The sequence below is a fragment of the Moschus berezovskii genome, chromosome 11, assembly GCF_049115385.1.
Source record: "Moschus berezovskii isolate FMDL1 chromosome 11, NW_MosBer_1.0, whole genome shotgun sequence".
NCBI classification, from domain to species: Eukaryota; Metazoa; Chordata; class Mammalia; order Artiodactyla; family Moschidae; genus Moschus; species Moschus berezovskii.
This window is the reverse complement of record NC_142470.1, coordinates 99,005,531-99,023,065: the sequence shown is the minus strand read 5'-3', so window position 1 is coordinate 99,023,065 and position 17,535 is coordinate 99,005,531. Positions and strand designations below refer to the sequence as shown.

The 17,535-nt window shown below is 39.0% G+C and overlaps 1 protein-coding gene across 1 annotated transcript in view; it reads left to right on the top strand.

The window, feature by feature from the left end:
• The window catches only part of TACR1 (tachykinin receptor 1), a 178,278-nt gene that overhangs the window by 146,033 nt on the left and 14,710 nt on the right, over positions 1-17,535 (top strand). The window contains exon 3 of the mRNA XM_055400696.2: positions 16,381-16,531. Coding sequence (XP_055256671.2) covers positions 16,381-16,531 — 151 coding nt within the window. The remainder of the gene's footprint in view (positions 1-16,380; positions 16,532-17,535) is intronic.

The window sequence follows — 17,535 nt, the reverse complement described above, 5'->3', positions numbered from 1 at the left end:
TCTTGGTTCATTTCCAAGGCAAACCATTCAATATCATACTAATCCAAGTCTATGCCCCAGGCACTAATGCTGAAGAAGCTAAAGTTGACCAGTCCCATGAAGACCAACGAGACCTTTGAGAACTAAAGCCAAAAAAACAAAAAAAGTCATTTTCATCATAGGGGATTGGAATGCAAACATAGGAAGTCAAGAGATCAAGAGATACATGGAATAACAAGCAAGTTTGGCCTTGGGAGTACAAAATGAAGCAATCAAAGGCTAACAAAGTTTTGCAAAGAGAACACCCTGGTCATAGCAAACACCCTCTACCAGTAACACAAGAGATGACTCTACTATATGGATATCACCAGATGGTCAATGCTGAAATCAGATTAATTATACCCTTTACAGCTGCATATGGAGAAGCTCTTATTGCAAAACTCAGGCTTAAATTGAAGAAAGTCAGGAAAACCACTAGGCCATTCAGGTATAACCTAAATCAAATCCTTTATGATTATACAGCAGAAGCGATGAATAGATTCAAGGGATTAGATCTAAGAGATAAAGTGCCTGAAAAACTATGGACACAAGTTTGTAACCTTGTACAGGAGGCAGTGACCAAAACCAACCCAAAGAAAAAGAAACAAAAGAAGGTAAAGTGGTTGTCTCAGGAGAATTTACAAATAGCTAAGAAAAGAAGAGAAGCAAAAAGCAAGGGAGAAAGGGAAAGATACACCCAACCGAATGCAGAGTTCCAAAGAATAGCAAGAAGAGATAGAAACCCTTCTTAAGTGAACAATGCAAAGGAATGGAGGAAAACAATAGAATGGAAAAGACTAGAGATCTCTTCAAATTGGAGGAATCAAGAGAACATTTCATGCAAGGATGGGCACACTAAGGGACAGAACTGGTAAGGACCTAATAGAAGCAGAAAAGATTGAGAATAGGTGGCAAGAATACACGAAATATATAAAAATATACCAAAAACATTTTAATGACCCAGGAAACCAAAATGCTATGGTCACTCACCTAGAGCCAGACATCCTGAAGTGTGAAGTAAAGTGGGCCTTAAGAAGCATTACTATGAACAAAGTTAGTGGAGGTAATGGAATTCCTACTGAGCTATTTCAAATCATAAAAGATGATGCTGTTAAATTGCTGCACTAAATATGTCAGCAAATTTGGAAAACTCATCAGTGGCCACAGGACTGGAAAAGGTCAGTTTTCACTCAATCCCAAAGAAAGGCAATGACAAAGAATGATCAAACTACTGCACACTTTTGCTTATTTCACATGCTTGTAAAGTTGTGTTCAAAATCCTTCAAACTGGGTTTCAGTTTTATGTGAACCTAGAACTTTCAGATGTACAAGCTGGGTTTAGAAAAGGCAGAGGAACCAGAGATCAAATTGCCAACATCTGTTAGATCACAGACAAAGCAAGGGAATACCAGGAAAACATCTATTTCTGCTTCATTGACTGCACTAAAGATTTTGACTCTGGACTACAACAAACTCAACATTCAAAAAACTAAGATCATGGCATCCAGTCCCATCACTTCATGGCAAATAGATGGGGAAACAATGGAAACAGTGACAGACTTTATTTTCTTGGGCCCCAAAATCATTGTAGATGATGACTACAGCCATGAAATTAAAAGACGCTTGCTCCTTTGAAGGAAAATTATGACCAACCAGGACAGTGTATTAGAAAGCAGAGATATCACTTTGCTGGCAAAAGTCTGTCGAGTCAAAGCTATGGTTTTTCCAGTAGTCATGTATGGATATGAGACTTGGACAATAAAGAAGGCTGAACCCAATGAGTTGCTGCTTTGAATTGTGCTGGAGAAGACTCTTGAGAGTTCCTTGGACTTGAGGAAATCAAGCCAGTCAATTCAAAGGAAAATCAACCCTGAACATTCCTTGGAAGGACTGATGCTGAAGCTAAAGCTCCAATACTTTGGCCATCCATAGGAAGAGTTGACTCATTGGAAAAGACCTTGATGCTGGGAAAGATTGAGGGCAGGAGGAGAAGGGGGAGACAGAGGATAAGATGATTGGATGGCATCACTAACTCAATGGACATGAGTTTGAAAAAACTCTGAGAGATAGTGAAAGACAAGGGAGCCTATCTGGCTGCAATCAATGGAGTCACAAAAAGTCAGATATTACTTAGCAAATGAACAACAACTCGGCTCTGCCTCTAAGAACCATGTCATGTAATAAAGCAGATGGGGAGGGAGATCAAGATTGCACAGCAGAGTGACACAGAGCTTACTTCCCCCAACAAACGGATCAAAAATAACATCTTCATATGGAGCAATCCTCACTTAAAACTAACTGGAAAGTGGCAGAAGAAGTTATGTGTAACCAAAGCTATGAGGAAGATCGACAAAAAATTGAGTAGGAAGGGAAGAAAATCAAACAGGTCAGTCCTCCTGGGAGGAGAATCAGAGAAAGATAGCAATTACACAGAGATCACTTCCTGGGAAGTGAGCAGTTTGAGTCACATACTAGCCATCCCAACCCTGGGTTCCAATGCCAGGAAGATGAGCCCCCTTGGCTGGTTGGAGGGCTGGTGGGCAGCGCCAGAAGGGCAAAAGAAAGCCAGGACTCTGCTCATGAGGCATGCATAATGATTTGCTTGCCCCTGAAGTAGGGTAGAGGGGACAAATGGAAACTGCACCCATGACTGACTGGTTTCCTGCAACTTCCCTGGCTTGCCACCCAGCCTGAACTGAGTGAATGTTCCAACACCACTTGCCTGGCATCACAGCTCCACACTGGAGCAAGGACTGGTACAACCAGCCTAAAAGCTGGACTGTGAGATCTGAAGTAGCTCAAACCCCAAGTGGTTTCTGAGCAGGGAAAGGGCAGCCATTATTTGCAATTGTATAGGTGACACACCAGAGGCAGTCTGGATCTCTGACAGTAGCCAGACGGCCACACCTCAACCCCAAACCTTGCTGACTACCCACAACAGCCCTTCTTGCTCCAGCACAGCTGGGTGCAGGAGCTGGGAAGGAGAAGAACACACCCTTAAAGGAAACAGCCAGTTCAGACCGAAAGTTCAGGACTTCTGCTCCAGTGACTTGAGGTCTGGCCCAGCACTGAGGGGCATCAACATCCATTCAGCATAGGGGAAGCCCAGCCTCACACTTGCCTCTGGCCCTAGTCTCCCCAGCTCCAGCTCAACTTCCTTTTAAGGTGATAGCTGCCCGCATACCCTGAGGAAGATGTGACTTGCATTCACATCAAAGTCAGCTCTCTGACCAAAGTCACAGATGCTCCTTACCTTGGACCAGTGGTTCTTAAACTTAAACCAGCCTACAGAGTCGGACATGACTGAAGTGACTTAGCAGCAGCAGCAACAGCAGAATCATATAGAGGGCTTATGCAAATATGGAGGGCTGGGCCCCACCCAGTTTCCAACTTAGTGAGACTGAGAATCTGCATTTATAACAAGTTCCAAGATGATAACTGCTATTGGTTCTGTTTCAAACTTTGAAAAACACTGTCTTAGATAAGTCTTTCTCAAGCTCAGAATCACATGAGAATAATTGGGGAAGATTTTAAAACAATCAGTGTGCAGAGATACTCATGTAATTGGTTGTGAGTGTGGAAGCACAGTTCTGGAATATGGCTAGCACTGAGAACTGCCTTTTCAGATCCAAGGCCTGCAAGCCTGTTGTAACTCCATTATTGTTTGTAATAGTTTTGTTTATTTGCTTTTGGCTATGCTGGGTCTGTCTGTTGCTATGCAGGCTTTTCTCTAGTTGTGGTGAGTGGGGACTACTCCCTAGTTGCAGTGCTGAGGCTTCTCATGTGCTGGCTTCTCTTGTTGGGAATCACAGGCTCTAGGGCATGCAGGCTTTGATAGTCGTGGCACATGAGCTTAGTGCTCATGGCTCCTGGGCTCTAGAGCACAGGTTCAATAGTTGTGGCACATATGCTTCGTTGTTCTGCAGCACGTGGGATCTTTCTCGATTGGTGATCAAACCCCTGTCTCCTGCATTGGCAGGCAGATTCTTCACCACTGAGCCACCAGTGTAGTCCCTGGAACTACATTGTTGTTTGAGGTTTAATGACATCACTAAAGTGTGTATTAACCATATTTTCTAGTTTCTGTATCTGATGCTTTGTATCTTGGGTCTTGTTGATGATCTAAGAAGGACTGCCTATCCAGGGCTAGATAACTCCTAGGGATAACTCCAGCTAGTGTGTCTTCATATGCAAACTAAACAACCCAAAGCCCCTACCCATCATCTATCTGCTTTTTCAGGGCTCTTATACTACAAGATACTATCCTCTGCCCTAATCACTCCAGGGCCACGTCACATCTATGGGCAGTCCCTACACTGGGGCCCACTGAAACGATTCACACGAGACCATCCTAGGCCTGACTTTCCCACATTTTCTCCATGCTCTCTGCCTATGACCGCCTGTGAGACAGTATGCCCCTTTCTCTTGGGAAGTATGACTAATAAACTGTCTTTTCAATGGAAACCTTGTCTTGATCTGTTAGTGACAGTGTTTCTAGACAGGTGGATAAGAAGTCCATGAACCCAGTCATGTAGTCATCCGTGTCCTGGAATTTATGGCCATTCACCCACATCAGAAATGGGAGCTAGGGAGCTGGTTAATTGATAACATCGGGGCCATAGAAACAGGCTCCTTGGCGTTGTCAGGAGACCGACCTTTGTTACAAGATCTAAGGGAAACAAACTGACCTAATCCTAAGCCAAAACTATTTTTAGTAACAGGTCAAAAGGTATATACAATAAAATATCTTAAAAGCTGTATGTGGATCTCTTCCTGACCCTCTGGTGTCTGTGCCAGAAGCTGTCCCTATTACTATTAATAAAGTTGTTACACTGCTGCAAAGACATGAGCAACTGTGTTCCTTTGGTCCTGGAGTGAATTCTTTCCTTTGAAGACTATGAGCTCATAGCTGACACTGAATGTCATAGAACATAGACCTCACTACACCCGAATTAAAAAAAGTAAAATACATATTTTATTTATGTATTTATTTTTTCTCACTTATGTATAAATTCTATTTTTTAAATTTATTTATTTTAATTGGAGGCTAATTACTTTACATTATTGTATTGGTTTTGCCATACATTGACATGAATCTGCCCCGGGTGTACATATGTTCCCCATCTTGAACCCCCCCTCCCACCTCCCTCCCTATCCCATCCCTCTGGTTCATCCAAATACACCAGCCCCGAGCATCCTGTATCATGCATCGAACTTGGACTGGCAATTCGTTTCACATATGATAATATACACGTTTCAATGCCATTCTCCCAAATCATCCCACCCTCACCCTCTCCCATAGAGTCCCAAAGACTGTTCTATACACCTGTGTCTCTTTTGCATACAAGGTTATCATTATCATCTTTCTAAATTCCATATATATGGGTTAGTATACGGTATTGGTGTTTTTCTTTCTGGCTTACTTCACTCTATATAATAGGCTCCAGTTACATCCACCTCATTAGAACTGATTCAAATGCATTCTTTTTAATGGTTGAGTAATATTCCATTGTGTAAATGTACCAAAGCTTTCATATCCATTCGTCTGCAGATGGACATCTAGGTTGCTTCCATGTCCTGGCTATTATAAACAGTGCTGTGATGAACATTGGGGTACATGTGTCTCTTTCAATTCTGGTTTCCTTGGTGTGTATACCCAGGAGTGCAATTGCTGGGTCATATGGCAGTTCCATTTCCAGTATTTTAAGGAATCTCCATACTGTTCTCCATAGTGGTTGTACTAGTTTGCATTCCCACCAACAGTGTAAGAGGGTCCCTTTTCTCCACATCCTCTCTAGCAATTATTGCTTTTAGACGTTTGGATAGCAGCCATTCTAACTGGCGTGAAATGGTACTTCATTGTGGTTTTGATTTACATTTCTCTGATTATGAGTGATGTTGAGCATCTTTTCATGTGTTTGTTAGCCATCTGTATGTCTTCTTTGGAGAAACGTCTGTTTAGTTCTTTGGTCCATTTTTTGATTATTTTTATTTTTCTGGTCATTTATTTTTCTGGAGTTGAGCTGAGGGAGCTGCTTGTATATTTTTTAGATTAATTCTTTGTCAGTTGTTTCATTTGCTATTATTTTCTACCATTCTGAAGGCTGTCTTTTCACCTTGCTTATAGTTTCCTTTGCTGTTCAGAAGCTTTTAATTTTAATTAGGTCCCATTTGTTTATTTTTGCTTGTATTTCCAATATTCTGGGAGGTGGGTCATGGAGGATCCTGCTGTGATTTATGTTGGAGAAGGTTTTGCCTATGTTCTTCTCTAGGAGTTTTATAGTTTCTGTTCTTACATTTAGATCTTTAATCCACTTTGAGTTTATTTTTGTGTATGGTGTTAGGAAGTGTTCTAGTTTCATTCTTTTACAGGTGGCTGACAGTTTTCCCAGCACCACTTGTTAAAGAGACTGTCTTTTCTCTATTGAATATTCTTGCAGCCCTTGTCAAAGATAAGGTGTCCATAGGTGCATGGATTTATCTCTGGGCTTTCTATTTTGTTCCATTGATCTATATTTCTGTCATTATGCCAGTACCATACTGTCCTGATGACTGTGGCTTTGTAGTAGAGCCTGAAACCCGGCAGGTTGATTCCCCCAGTTCCATTCTTCTTTCTCAAGATGGCTTTGGCTATTCGAGGTTTTTTGTATTTCCATACAAATTGTGAAATTATTTGTTCTAGCTCTGTGAAAAACACCGTTGGTAGCTTGATAGGGATTGCATTGAACTTATAAATTATTTTGGGTAATATATTCATTTTCACAATATTTATTCTTCCAATCCATGAACATGGTATATTTCTCCATCTATTAGTGTCCTCTCTGATTTCTTTCACCAGTGTTTTATAGTTTTCTATATATAGGTCTTTTGTTTCTTTAGGTAGATATAGTCCTAAGTATTTTATTCTTTTCATTGCAACAGTGAATGGAATTGTTTCCTTAATTTCTCTTTCTATTTTCTCATTATTAGTGTATAGGAATGCAAGGGATTTCTGTGTGCTGATTTTATATCCTGAAACTTTACTATATTCATTGATTAGCTCTCGTAATTTTCCGGTAGAGTCTTTAGGGTTTTCTGTGTAGAGGATCATGTCATCTGCAAACAGTGAGAGTTTTACTTCTTATTTTCCAATTTATATTCCTTTTATGTCTTTTTCTGCTCTGATTGCTGTGGCCAAAACTTCCAGAACTATGTTGAATAGTAGTGGTGAGAGTGGGCACCCTTGTCTTGTTCCTGACTTTAGGGGAAATGCTTTCAGTTTTTCACCGTTGAGGATAATGTTTGCTGTGGGTTTTTCATATATACCTTTTATTATGTTGAGGAATGTTCCTTCTATTCCCGCCTTCTGGAGGGTTTTTATCATAAATGGATGTTGAATTTTGTCAAAGGCTTTCTCTGCATCTATTGAGATAATCATATGGTTTTTATTTTTCATTTTGTTAATGTGGTGTATTACATTGATTGATTTGCGGATATTGAAGAATCCTTGCATTCCTGGGATAAAGCCCACTTGGTCATGATGTATGATCTTTTTAATGTGTTGTTGGATTCTGATTGCTAGAATTTGGTTAAGGATTTTTGCATCTATGTTTATCAGTGATATTGGCCTGTAGTTCTCTTTTTTTGTGGCATCTTTTTCAGGTTTTGGTATTAGGGTGATGGTGGCCTCATAGAATGAGTTTGGAAGTTTACCTTCCTCTGCAATTTTCTGGAAGAGTTTGAGTAGGATAAGTGTTAGCTCTTCTCTAAACTTTTGGTAGAATTCAGCTGTGAAGCCATCTGGACCTGGGCTTTTGTTTGCTGGAAGATTTCTGATTACAGTTTCAATTTCCATGCTTGTGATGGGTCTGTTAAGATTTTCTATATCTTCCTGGTTCAGTTTTGGAAAGTTATACTTTACTAAGAATTTGTCCATTTCTTGCAAGTTGTCCATTTTATTGGCATATAATTGCTGATAGTAGTCTCTTATGATCCTTTGTATTTCTGTGTTGTCTGTTGTGATCTCTCCCTTTTCATTTCTAATTTTATTGATTTGGTTTCTCTTGCTTTGTTTCTTGGTGAGTCTGGCTAGTGGTTTGTCAATTTTATTTACCCTCTCAAAGAACCAGCTTTTGGCTTTGTTGATTTTTGCTATGGTCTCTTGTTTCTTTTTCATTTATTTCTGTCCTAATGTTTAAGATTTCTTTCCTTCTACTAACCCTGGGGTTCTTCATTTCTTCCTTTTCTAGTTGCTTTAAGTGTAGAGTTAGGTTATTTAGTTGTTTTTTTTTTCTTGTTTCTTGAGGTATGCCTGTATTGCTATGAACCTTCCCGTTAGTACTGCTTTTACAGTGTCCCACAGGTTTTGGGTTGTTTTGTTTTCATTTTCATTCATTTCTATGCATATTTTGATTTCTTTTTTGATTTCTTCTATGATTTGTTGATTATTCAGTAAGATGTTGTTCAGCCTCCATATGTTGGAATTTTTAATAGTTTTTCTCCTGTAATTGAGATCTAGTCTTACTGCATTGTGGTCAGAAAAGATGCTTGGAATTATTAAAAAATTTTTGAATTTACCAAGGCTAGATTTATGGCCCAGGATGTGATCTATCCTGGAGAAGGTTCCGTGTGCGCTTGAGAAGAAGGTGAAATTCATTGTTTTGGGGTGAAATGTCCTATAGATATCTATTAGTTCTAACTGGTCTATGATATCATTTAATGTTTGTGTTTCCTTGTTAATTTTCTGTTTAGTTGATCTATCCATAGGTAAAATCTATATTTTAAAACAACGTGCTCTTTGGAAAATCACAGATCAGACCATTAGGAAAAAGCTAAGCTGAATCAGTCAACCTACTTTATCAGTCTCTTTTTTAAAAAGAAAAAGTTATTTTGTTATTCATTTGTGAGCAATAAAAAGTATAGATTTAATTTCAACAAAAAAGAATTACAGACAGATTCATATTCTAACATGGATAATTAATAACTTAATTATTATTAAATTATTAATAATAAGACCCAGCAATTTCTTTTCTAGATATATACTCAGAATTGAATGCAGGGCTTCAAACAAATATTGTGCACCAAAGAGTACAAAGTTCATAGAAACATTTTTATTCACAATAGCCAAAAGGCGGAAACAACTCAGATGCCCCTCATTAGATGAATGGACATTCAAAATGTTATAAATATATATGTGGAATATTACTTAGCCTTAAAAAAGAATGAAGTTCTGATACATGCTATAACATGGATGAAACTTGCAAACATAATGCTAAGTGAATAAGCCAGACACAAAAGGACAAATATTGTATGATTCCAATCTAAAATACTTAGAATAGACAAATTCAAAGAGACAGAAAATCTAGCTCAGACAAACCCCTTTCACATAGAAACTGCAAATGCTCTATCCAATATCCAAGTTTAAATGAATGTTGGTCAAATGATTGAAATTTAATCATTAGAAAATATGAAAATAAATATTTTTTCCATCTTGACATCTTCTTGGAGAAGTTTTACCATATTCCTGCAGTTCACTGGAGGTAAACTTACATTTTAATATTTTGCCAAAATCACTATTTAAGAGAATTGATCAATAGAACCTAGCATAAACTTACTTTTGTACAGCTTCATGGGGGATTTTTTGGCTCTCAAATCTGATAGTCAGCTCTCAGAATTAATATTGGCCTTGGAAGAAGAGCTCAGAGATCAGGGATCAGGGATGCCCCAAAGTGAGCCAGAGAAAAAATCGAGAGTGACTACAGTAGTCTGTGACAGAAGGGACAGCTTGGTTCCCACATAATGAGAGAGATGAGATTTATGCATTGAATTTTTGTGGTTTTTATTTGGTCTTTTTAAAGATTGTAGCACAGTTGATTAATAATATTATATATTTTAGTGCAACATAGTGATTCACAATTTTAGAAGTTATACTCCATTTATAGTTATTATATAATATTAGCTATATCCCCTATACTTTGCAATATATTCTTGTAGCTTATTTATTTTATATATAGTAATTTGTACCTCTTAATCCTATACTTCTATCTTGCCCCTCCACCCTTGCCTCTCACCACTGGTAAGCACTGCTGCTGCTGCTTCTAAGTCACTTTAGTCGTGTCTGACTCTGTGTGACCCCATAGACGGAAGCCCACCAGGCTCCCCCGTCCCTGGGATTCTCCAGGCAAGAACACTGGAGTGGGTTGCCATTTCCTTCTCCAATGTGTGAAAGTGAAGTCACTCAGTTGTGTCCAACCCTTAGCGACCCCATGGACTGCAGCCCACCAGGCTCCTCCATCCATGGGATTTTCTAGGCTGGTAAGCACTAGGTTGTTACTATACCTATGAGTGTTTTCTTTATTGTTACATTCATTAATCAGTTTTATTTTTTAGATTCCACATATAAAGGATAACATACAGTATTTTTCTGTCTGACTTATTTCACTAAGTACCCTCCAAGTTCATCCGTGTTGTTGCAAGTGGCAAAATTTAATTATTTTTATGGCTGAGTAGTATTTCATATTTATATACCACATCTTCTTCAGTCATTCATCTGTTGATGAATACTTAGGTTGTTTCCATAGCTTGGCTATGGTCAATAATGCTGCCATGAACATTGGGATGCATGTATTCTTCTGAATTAGTTTTTTTTTTTTTGGATATACATTCAGGAGTAAAATTACTAGGTCATATATTAGTTCTACTTTTAGTTTTTTGAGGAACCTCCTTTCTGTTTTCCATACTGGCTTCACTGAGTTACATTCCTACCAACAGTGTACGAGCATTCCCTTTTCTCCACATCCTCACCAACATTTGTGATCTGTAGATTTTTTGATGATTTTTGTTTAGTTACTCAGTCGTGTTCGACTCTTTGTGACCCCATGGACTGCAGCACTCCAGGCTTCCCTGTCCTTCGCCCTCTCCTGGTATTTGCTCAAACTCATGTCCATTGAGTCAGTGATACCATCCAACCATCTCATCCTCTGTCATCCCCTTCTCCTCCTGCCTTCAGTCTTTTCCAGCATCAGGGTCTCTTCCAATGAGTCAGCTCTTCACATCATATGGCCAAAGTATTGGAGCTTCAGCAACAGTCCCACCATTGAATATTCAGGACTGATTTCTATTAGGATTGACTGGTTTGATCTCCTAGAAGTCCAAGGGACTCTCAAGAGTCTTCTCCAACACCACAGTTCAAAAAGCATCAATTCTTTGGCACTCAGCCTTCTTTATGGTCCAATTATCACATCCATACATGACTGCTGCAAAAACCATAGCTTTGACTAGATGGACCTTTTTGGCAAAGTAATGTCTCTGCTTTTTAATACACTGTATAGGTTTTTCATAGCTTTTCTTCTAAGGAGTAAGCGTCTTTTAATTTCATGGCTGTAGTCACCATCTGCAGTGATTTTGGAACCCAAGAAAATAAAGTCTGTCACTGTTTCCATTGTTTCCCCATCTATTTGCCATGAAGTGATGAGACTGGATGCCATGATCTTAGTTTCTTAAACATTGAGTTTTAAGCCACCGTTTTCACTCTCCTCTTTCACCTTTATCAAAATGCTCTTTAGTTCCTCTTTGATGATAGCCATTCTGATAGTGGTGAAGTGATATCTCACTATGATTTTGACGTGTTTTTCTGATGATTAGTGATGTTAAGCATGTTTTCAAGTGCCTGTTAGCTATCTGTGTATTGCTTGAAATATGTCTGTTCAGGTCTTCTTCTATTTTTTAATTGGATTATTTCTTGATATTGAGTTGTATGAACTGTTTATATATTTTTAATATTGAACCATTATCAGTAATATCATTTACAAATATTTTCCCCCATTCAGTAGTTTGTATTTTCTTTTTGTCCATGGTTCTGTCAGGGGAGTATGTCATTTCCTCGGTTCTGTCCCATCACAACAAAAATTTGAAGTGACGGACGTTAAAGCCCTCAGCGTGTCATAGCTCTTGGACAGACTGTGTCACAGCTCTTGGACAGATCAGTGTTACGGCTCTCAGACAGATCTTTACAGAGTGTTACAGCTCACTGTTACAGCCCAGTTTTATTTAGAAAATAAAGGAAAATACATCCTTGAGGCATGAGGGCATGCCAACCCAAAAGACACGAAGAGGGGAGAGAGAGAGCACATGAGAGAGACCCCCAGCCTTTTGGCTCCTCTTTTTATATGTTTTTTCCTCCCCCTGGGCCTGCCCTGTGTAAACTGGGCTAGCCGGAGTACTGATTGTTCTACCTGAGGTCCTCACTCCGGTCCTCAGACCTTCCCTTGTTCTATTTTTGTGGGCTTTTCCAACTTCCTTGTCTTTTAGCCACCACCATTCTGGACTCCTTTTTCCTAGTCTATGTAACAGTTCCCTTTGCAATACAAAAACTTTTAAGTTTAATTAGATCCTGTTTATTTATTTATTTGTTTTTCTTCTTTTTTTTCATTTGTTTATTTTTGTTTTAATTTCTTTTGTCTTGTTTCCCCATAAATATGCCATGAAGTGATGGGACCAGATGCCATGATCCTAGTTTTTTGAATGTTGAGTTTTAAGCCAGCTTTTTCACTCTCCTCTTTCACCTTCATCAAGAGGCTCTTTAGTTCCTCTTTTACTTTCTGCCATTAGTGTGCTGTCATCTGCATATCTGAGCTTGTTGATATTTCTCCCAGCAATCTTGATTCTACCTTGTGATTCATCCAGCCTCTTTAATATATTTTGTAAAACCTGAGGTAAATAGGATAGACTCATTTGGCTTTTAATGTTAGAGACCAGTAGGTTATCCCTTTTGGCCCATTTAGCTTTAGGTAGTGTAGTAGTATAAAATCTTGTTTTAATCACATTTTATTGGTCCCATTTTAAGTAATCATCCAAATAATTCTTTATTCATTTGAGATAACACCTTAAAGAAATTCTAACTTGTTGGGAATTATAGTCAGACTTTCCTTACAGGTATTTCATGCTTATATTATAATTATTTTAATACTCCTTTTAGACACTGTAAAACCCATTGAGAAGAAGCACAGACCACAAATGAAGCTTCTCAAGCTAGTTTTTTAAACTTGTTTTAAATAAACTATGGAAGTTCTTAGTTTAATTATTAGATACATAATTTCACCTTTAGTTTGATTTTTGTTTATAGATACTAGCAAGACCGCTGGCTATGATGAGTATACTTTAGATTTACCAGTTAGTTTTTCCAATTTTAAATGATCCATCAATTGGCCACCAATAAAATATATCTCAATAGAAATTCAAACCATTAGATGCAAAAGACTTCCCCATAAGAGAATGGGAGAGGATGTAACCTAAACCCAGAGAGTTTTACTCTCAAGACTAAGTTTTCAAAAGCAGGAACAAACAAAACAAACAAGCACAGAACAACCTGGGAAGATCCGAAAGAACACTTACATCTCAAAGACACAAAGAAATGCAAGTTTCCCTCTAGAAAGTCTTTGTTTAAAGTCTGAAAATATATTTTTACTAAGCCAGTTTTCACCTTAATGAAACTTAATTGCATAGGCAATGGAAGAGTCCCCTCAATTTCCATGGTGAGATTTCCTCCAATTTCCGATCAAGTAAACACCTGTAGGTTTTGCATGGGTATTGGCGATTTCTCATTCCTTTTTATTTTGAAACCTTTATTTCCCATTTTGAAGTCAGTTTGTTGAGATAAAATTGCATGTGATGGGCCAGTGTGTGCTTTTTGGGAGCTTAAGTTCTCTGGTTTTGTCCCAGAGTTGCTTAAGCCCCATCTTATGTGTCTCGGGTTTCCCAGTGGAGTTATAAGACTTCCATGCGTGCTCAGATTGTGTGATAGCCAATTCTTATGTGTGTCCCCTGTTGAGCAGTTTGTTAATTACACAAATGGGTTTTCCTGTAGGAACAAGCTGCGTGGCATGAGGTCTTGCTTCCACCACTCCTGCAAATTTCTCATTCATCTGAGAAAGCCGTTGCCAGCCAGGAAAAGAGAGTCCCTTTTTGGAGCTCAGAAGCTCTCAGAAGGTTTCCGTTTTATTTTGACAGACTCTATTAAGGTAGCCAAGTCAAGGAAAAACAACAAGCCAGTCTCCCCCCTAATACCTCAGTCCCACCTTACTCAGTGTTTGAGCAGTCTCTAAACTGAGGCTAACCACTCAGTATCCAAAATGAGTCTTTCCAGGGCTTTACCACTGAGGATCCCCTGCTTGAACAAAATCTTCCCAGTGCCTGAACACTGAGGATATCCTACTCAGCATCTAAATTGAGAAAAATCTTCCCAGTACTTTAAGGATGTCCCACCCAGTGTCTAAACTAAGAAACCCAGGTACCTCTTCTTGAAACCAAGTTTCAAAGATAACATTTTCCCCCAAATAAAACTCAAGGTCATCAGCCAATACAGGAGATCTGAGCCCCAGGAAGATTCACTCAAATCTGTTTGGATTTCAAGGAGGCAGATGGACACAAGAAGCCTCTGCTGGTACCAAGGCTCCAGATCCTCGTAGAGTTCAGGTCAAGGATAAGAATCCATTCTGGATCCCTTTGTTGGTTGCCAAAACTGTCCATTTAAAAAATAATCACAACCTAGAAGTTGCATGTTTTATTTGATGGGAATTTTTAGGACTTCAAGTCCAGGAGACAGCATCTCAAGTAACCCTGAGAGAACTGCTCTCAGGAGGCAGGAGGAGGAGTCAAATTATATAGAAGTTTGCAACAAGGGGCAAGTAGTCCAAACATCAAAAGATTACTGTTATTTAAAGAAGACCAGATATCTCAAGTAATTTAGTGCTTTTTTTTATATACAAGCAGATACAAGAGCCTGGGATTACTAAGGTCATTTCTTTCATATGTATCTCAGCTATCTGGGGCCAGTTTCTAATGATTTTCACACACACACAACCCCCAACTCTTCAGTGCTCACCATGGGGAGTGGCTGAGGCTGCTGGATAGTAGGTATTGTTCTTTCTGGGTGCCCTCCAGGCTCAGAAATTCACATTTGGAGGGATGGAACTGTTGATGACTGCGACATACTTGTTTGTTGATATGGCAGGAAATATTCCATTTCTCACTACCCTTGTCTTGAGGGTTAAAGAAAATATTGCCAGTAAAGTTGTTGGCACTGTGTTCTTCACTAAATAAAACCTAACTTCCAGTTCTGCTATTAACACTCTCATTAATATAATTATTAACACAGTGACCTAGAGTAAACCTCCCAAAATATTAGCTGTTCTCATGTTATTACTATTAGAAATTCTGAGCTTTTGCATTACACACACATCAGAAGGAAAGCCCTATAACTAGCTACACCTTCCAAGGACCCTCTGAGAAAAAATATTCTTCCTCAAAATTCAAATAACTTATTTAAATGTCCAAATTACAATGACCCTCCCCTTAAACAGAATAGAACAACTAGTGCCATTGTAGGGAACCTCAGAATCTGTGGGCTAACACTGCAAAGGTTTGTTTCTGTTCATGTTCCAGTCAGGCTCAAATCCTTTGGTAACTGTCTTTCAAGCAGTAACTCAGACCCAGACAGCTTCCATCGAGAGATATATATTTAAGAATTATGCTTGCTGCTGCTACTGCCAAGTTGCTTCAGTCGTGTCCGACTCTGCACGGGATTCTCAAGGCAAGAACACTGCTTAGAAGTAGCTTAAACTTTGTATCTCTCACCTACTGATCCTAATTCTGGGATAAGTTTTGTCTCTCTCCAAGATGATTGTACTTATATTCGTGAATCCATTTGTCATTTAGAATAGCTTGGCTCAGTGGTAAAGAATTCACTTGCTGATGCACGACACACGAGTTTGATCTTTGGGACAGGAAGATCCAGTTGGAGAAGGTAATGGCAACCTACTCCAGTATTCTTGCCTGGGAAATCCCATGGACAGAGGAGCCTGGCTGGCTACAGTCCATGGAATTGCAAAAGATTAAGACACAAGTTAGCAACTAAACAGGTCTTATTAACCATCACAATTGTTCTCATCTGAATGTACTAGTTGTTCTATTGATCTGTGTCCCTGCATCAAAATTAAGCCCAAGTTTCAATCTGACAAGTACTATTGAGTGGTACAATCACCTTCTTTATTCTAGAAAATATACTGCTATTAATTCAGCCTAAGTTTGCATTTTTCTTTGGAGAGAGCAGTAAGCAATACTGAACTTAACATCAACTAAAATTGCCATAAATGTTCAACAAATTCAGTTCCCTTTCATTAATGTTTACTCTTTTCATTCTGAACAGGAATCTCCATTATGGAAAAGTCCACAAGAAAAACATGTCCAAAAGATTTGCTTTCTCTACTTTATCCACTAACAGATCACCTACTTATTCATGCAAAGCTAGTCTGAGACAGGTAACTGTCAAGGCTTGACTAGCCCTGTTATTTCTTGAACTGACTACTCCCATTCACCTTGTTGCAGGTACCACATCTGCGTGACTGTGCTGATCTACTTCCTCCCCCTGCTGGTGATAGGTTATGCTTACACTGTAGTGGGCATCACACTGTGGGCCAGCGAGATCCCTGGGGACTCCTCTGACCGCTACCAGGAACAAGTCTCTGCCAAGCGCAAGGTGAGCAGAGGGCTAGCAGCACTTAACCCACCCTGGCACAGGTGACAGACTGGAAAGCATGTGAGCCCCAGAGCCTCAGGAGTCCCGGAGGCAGTCCCTGGGTCCCAAGAACTGTAGAAAGGCAGGGAGGAAAGGGGAGAGAAGGAAGAAATCTTCCTTCAATGTGATATAAACTAGGCCTGCCTGTACAGGCATAAGCCCCCTCATTCTCACCTTAAAACTAACAGAAAACGGTCAACTCATTAAAACACAAGCACACATATTTAACTACAGAAGCATGAAGAGTTATTCAGTTCTCTTTAGCTATTACAATTTGACAAAATAATACATTCATTTCATTCAAACATCAAAAAGTACTAAAAGAAACAAAACTATGGTGATGGAGAACAAACTGGGAATTGCCAGGATTAGTACTGGGGGAAGAATCTGCCTATAAAGGGATTGCATGAGTGAATTTCCTTGCAATGATGGAGCAGTTCTGTATCCTGATTACTGTGGAATTTTTACTTATCTCTGCATATGATAAAATTTCATAGAACTATACACCAAAAAAGTGCATGTGAAAGCTGGCAAATTCCAAATACAGCCTGTAGTTTAGTTAATAGTACTGTACTATCATCTGTTTCTTGATTTTGATCGTGTGGCATAGCTGTGTAAGATGGTATCACTGGGAGAAGCTTTGTGATGGGTACCTGAGAATTCTCCGTCCTATCTTTGCAACTTCTTGGGAGTCTTAAATTGTTTGAAAATTAAAAATCAAAAATATATTGAGTCTTACCATGAAAAGGCTCACTCCTTTCTAGGTCCTCTGTCTATCGAGTTCCCAAATGTTTATGCATGTACGCACACACACACACGCACGCACATCATGGAAGTTATAATAACCACCATTATTTGTTATTAATCCTTTCAGATATTGTAATGTATTTATAAGCCAAACAAACATACAGTCTTTTCTTTTTTACATAAATAGTAAATATGCATTTTTCTTCCCCTCACTCTTA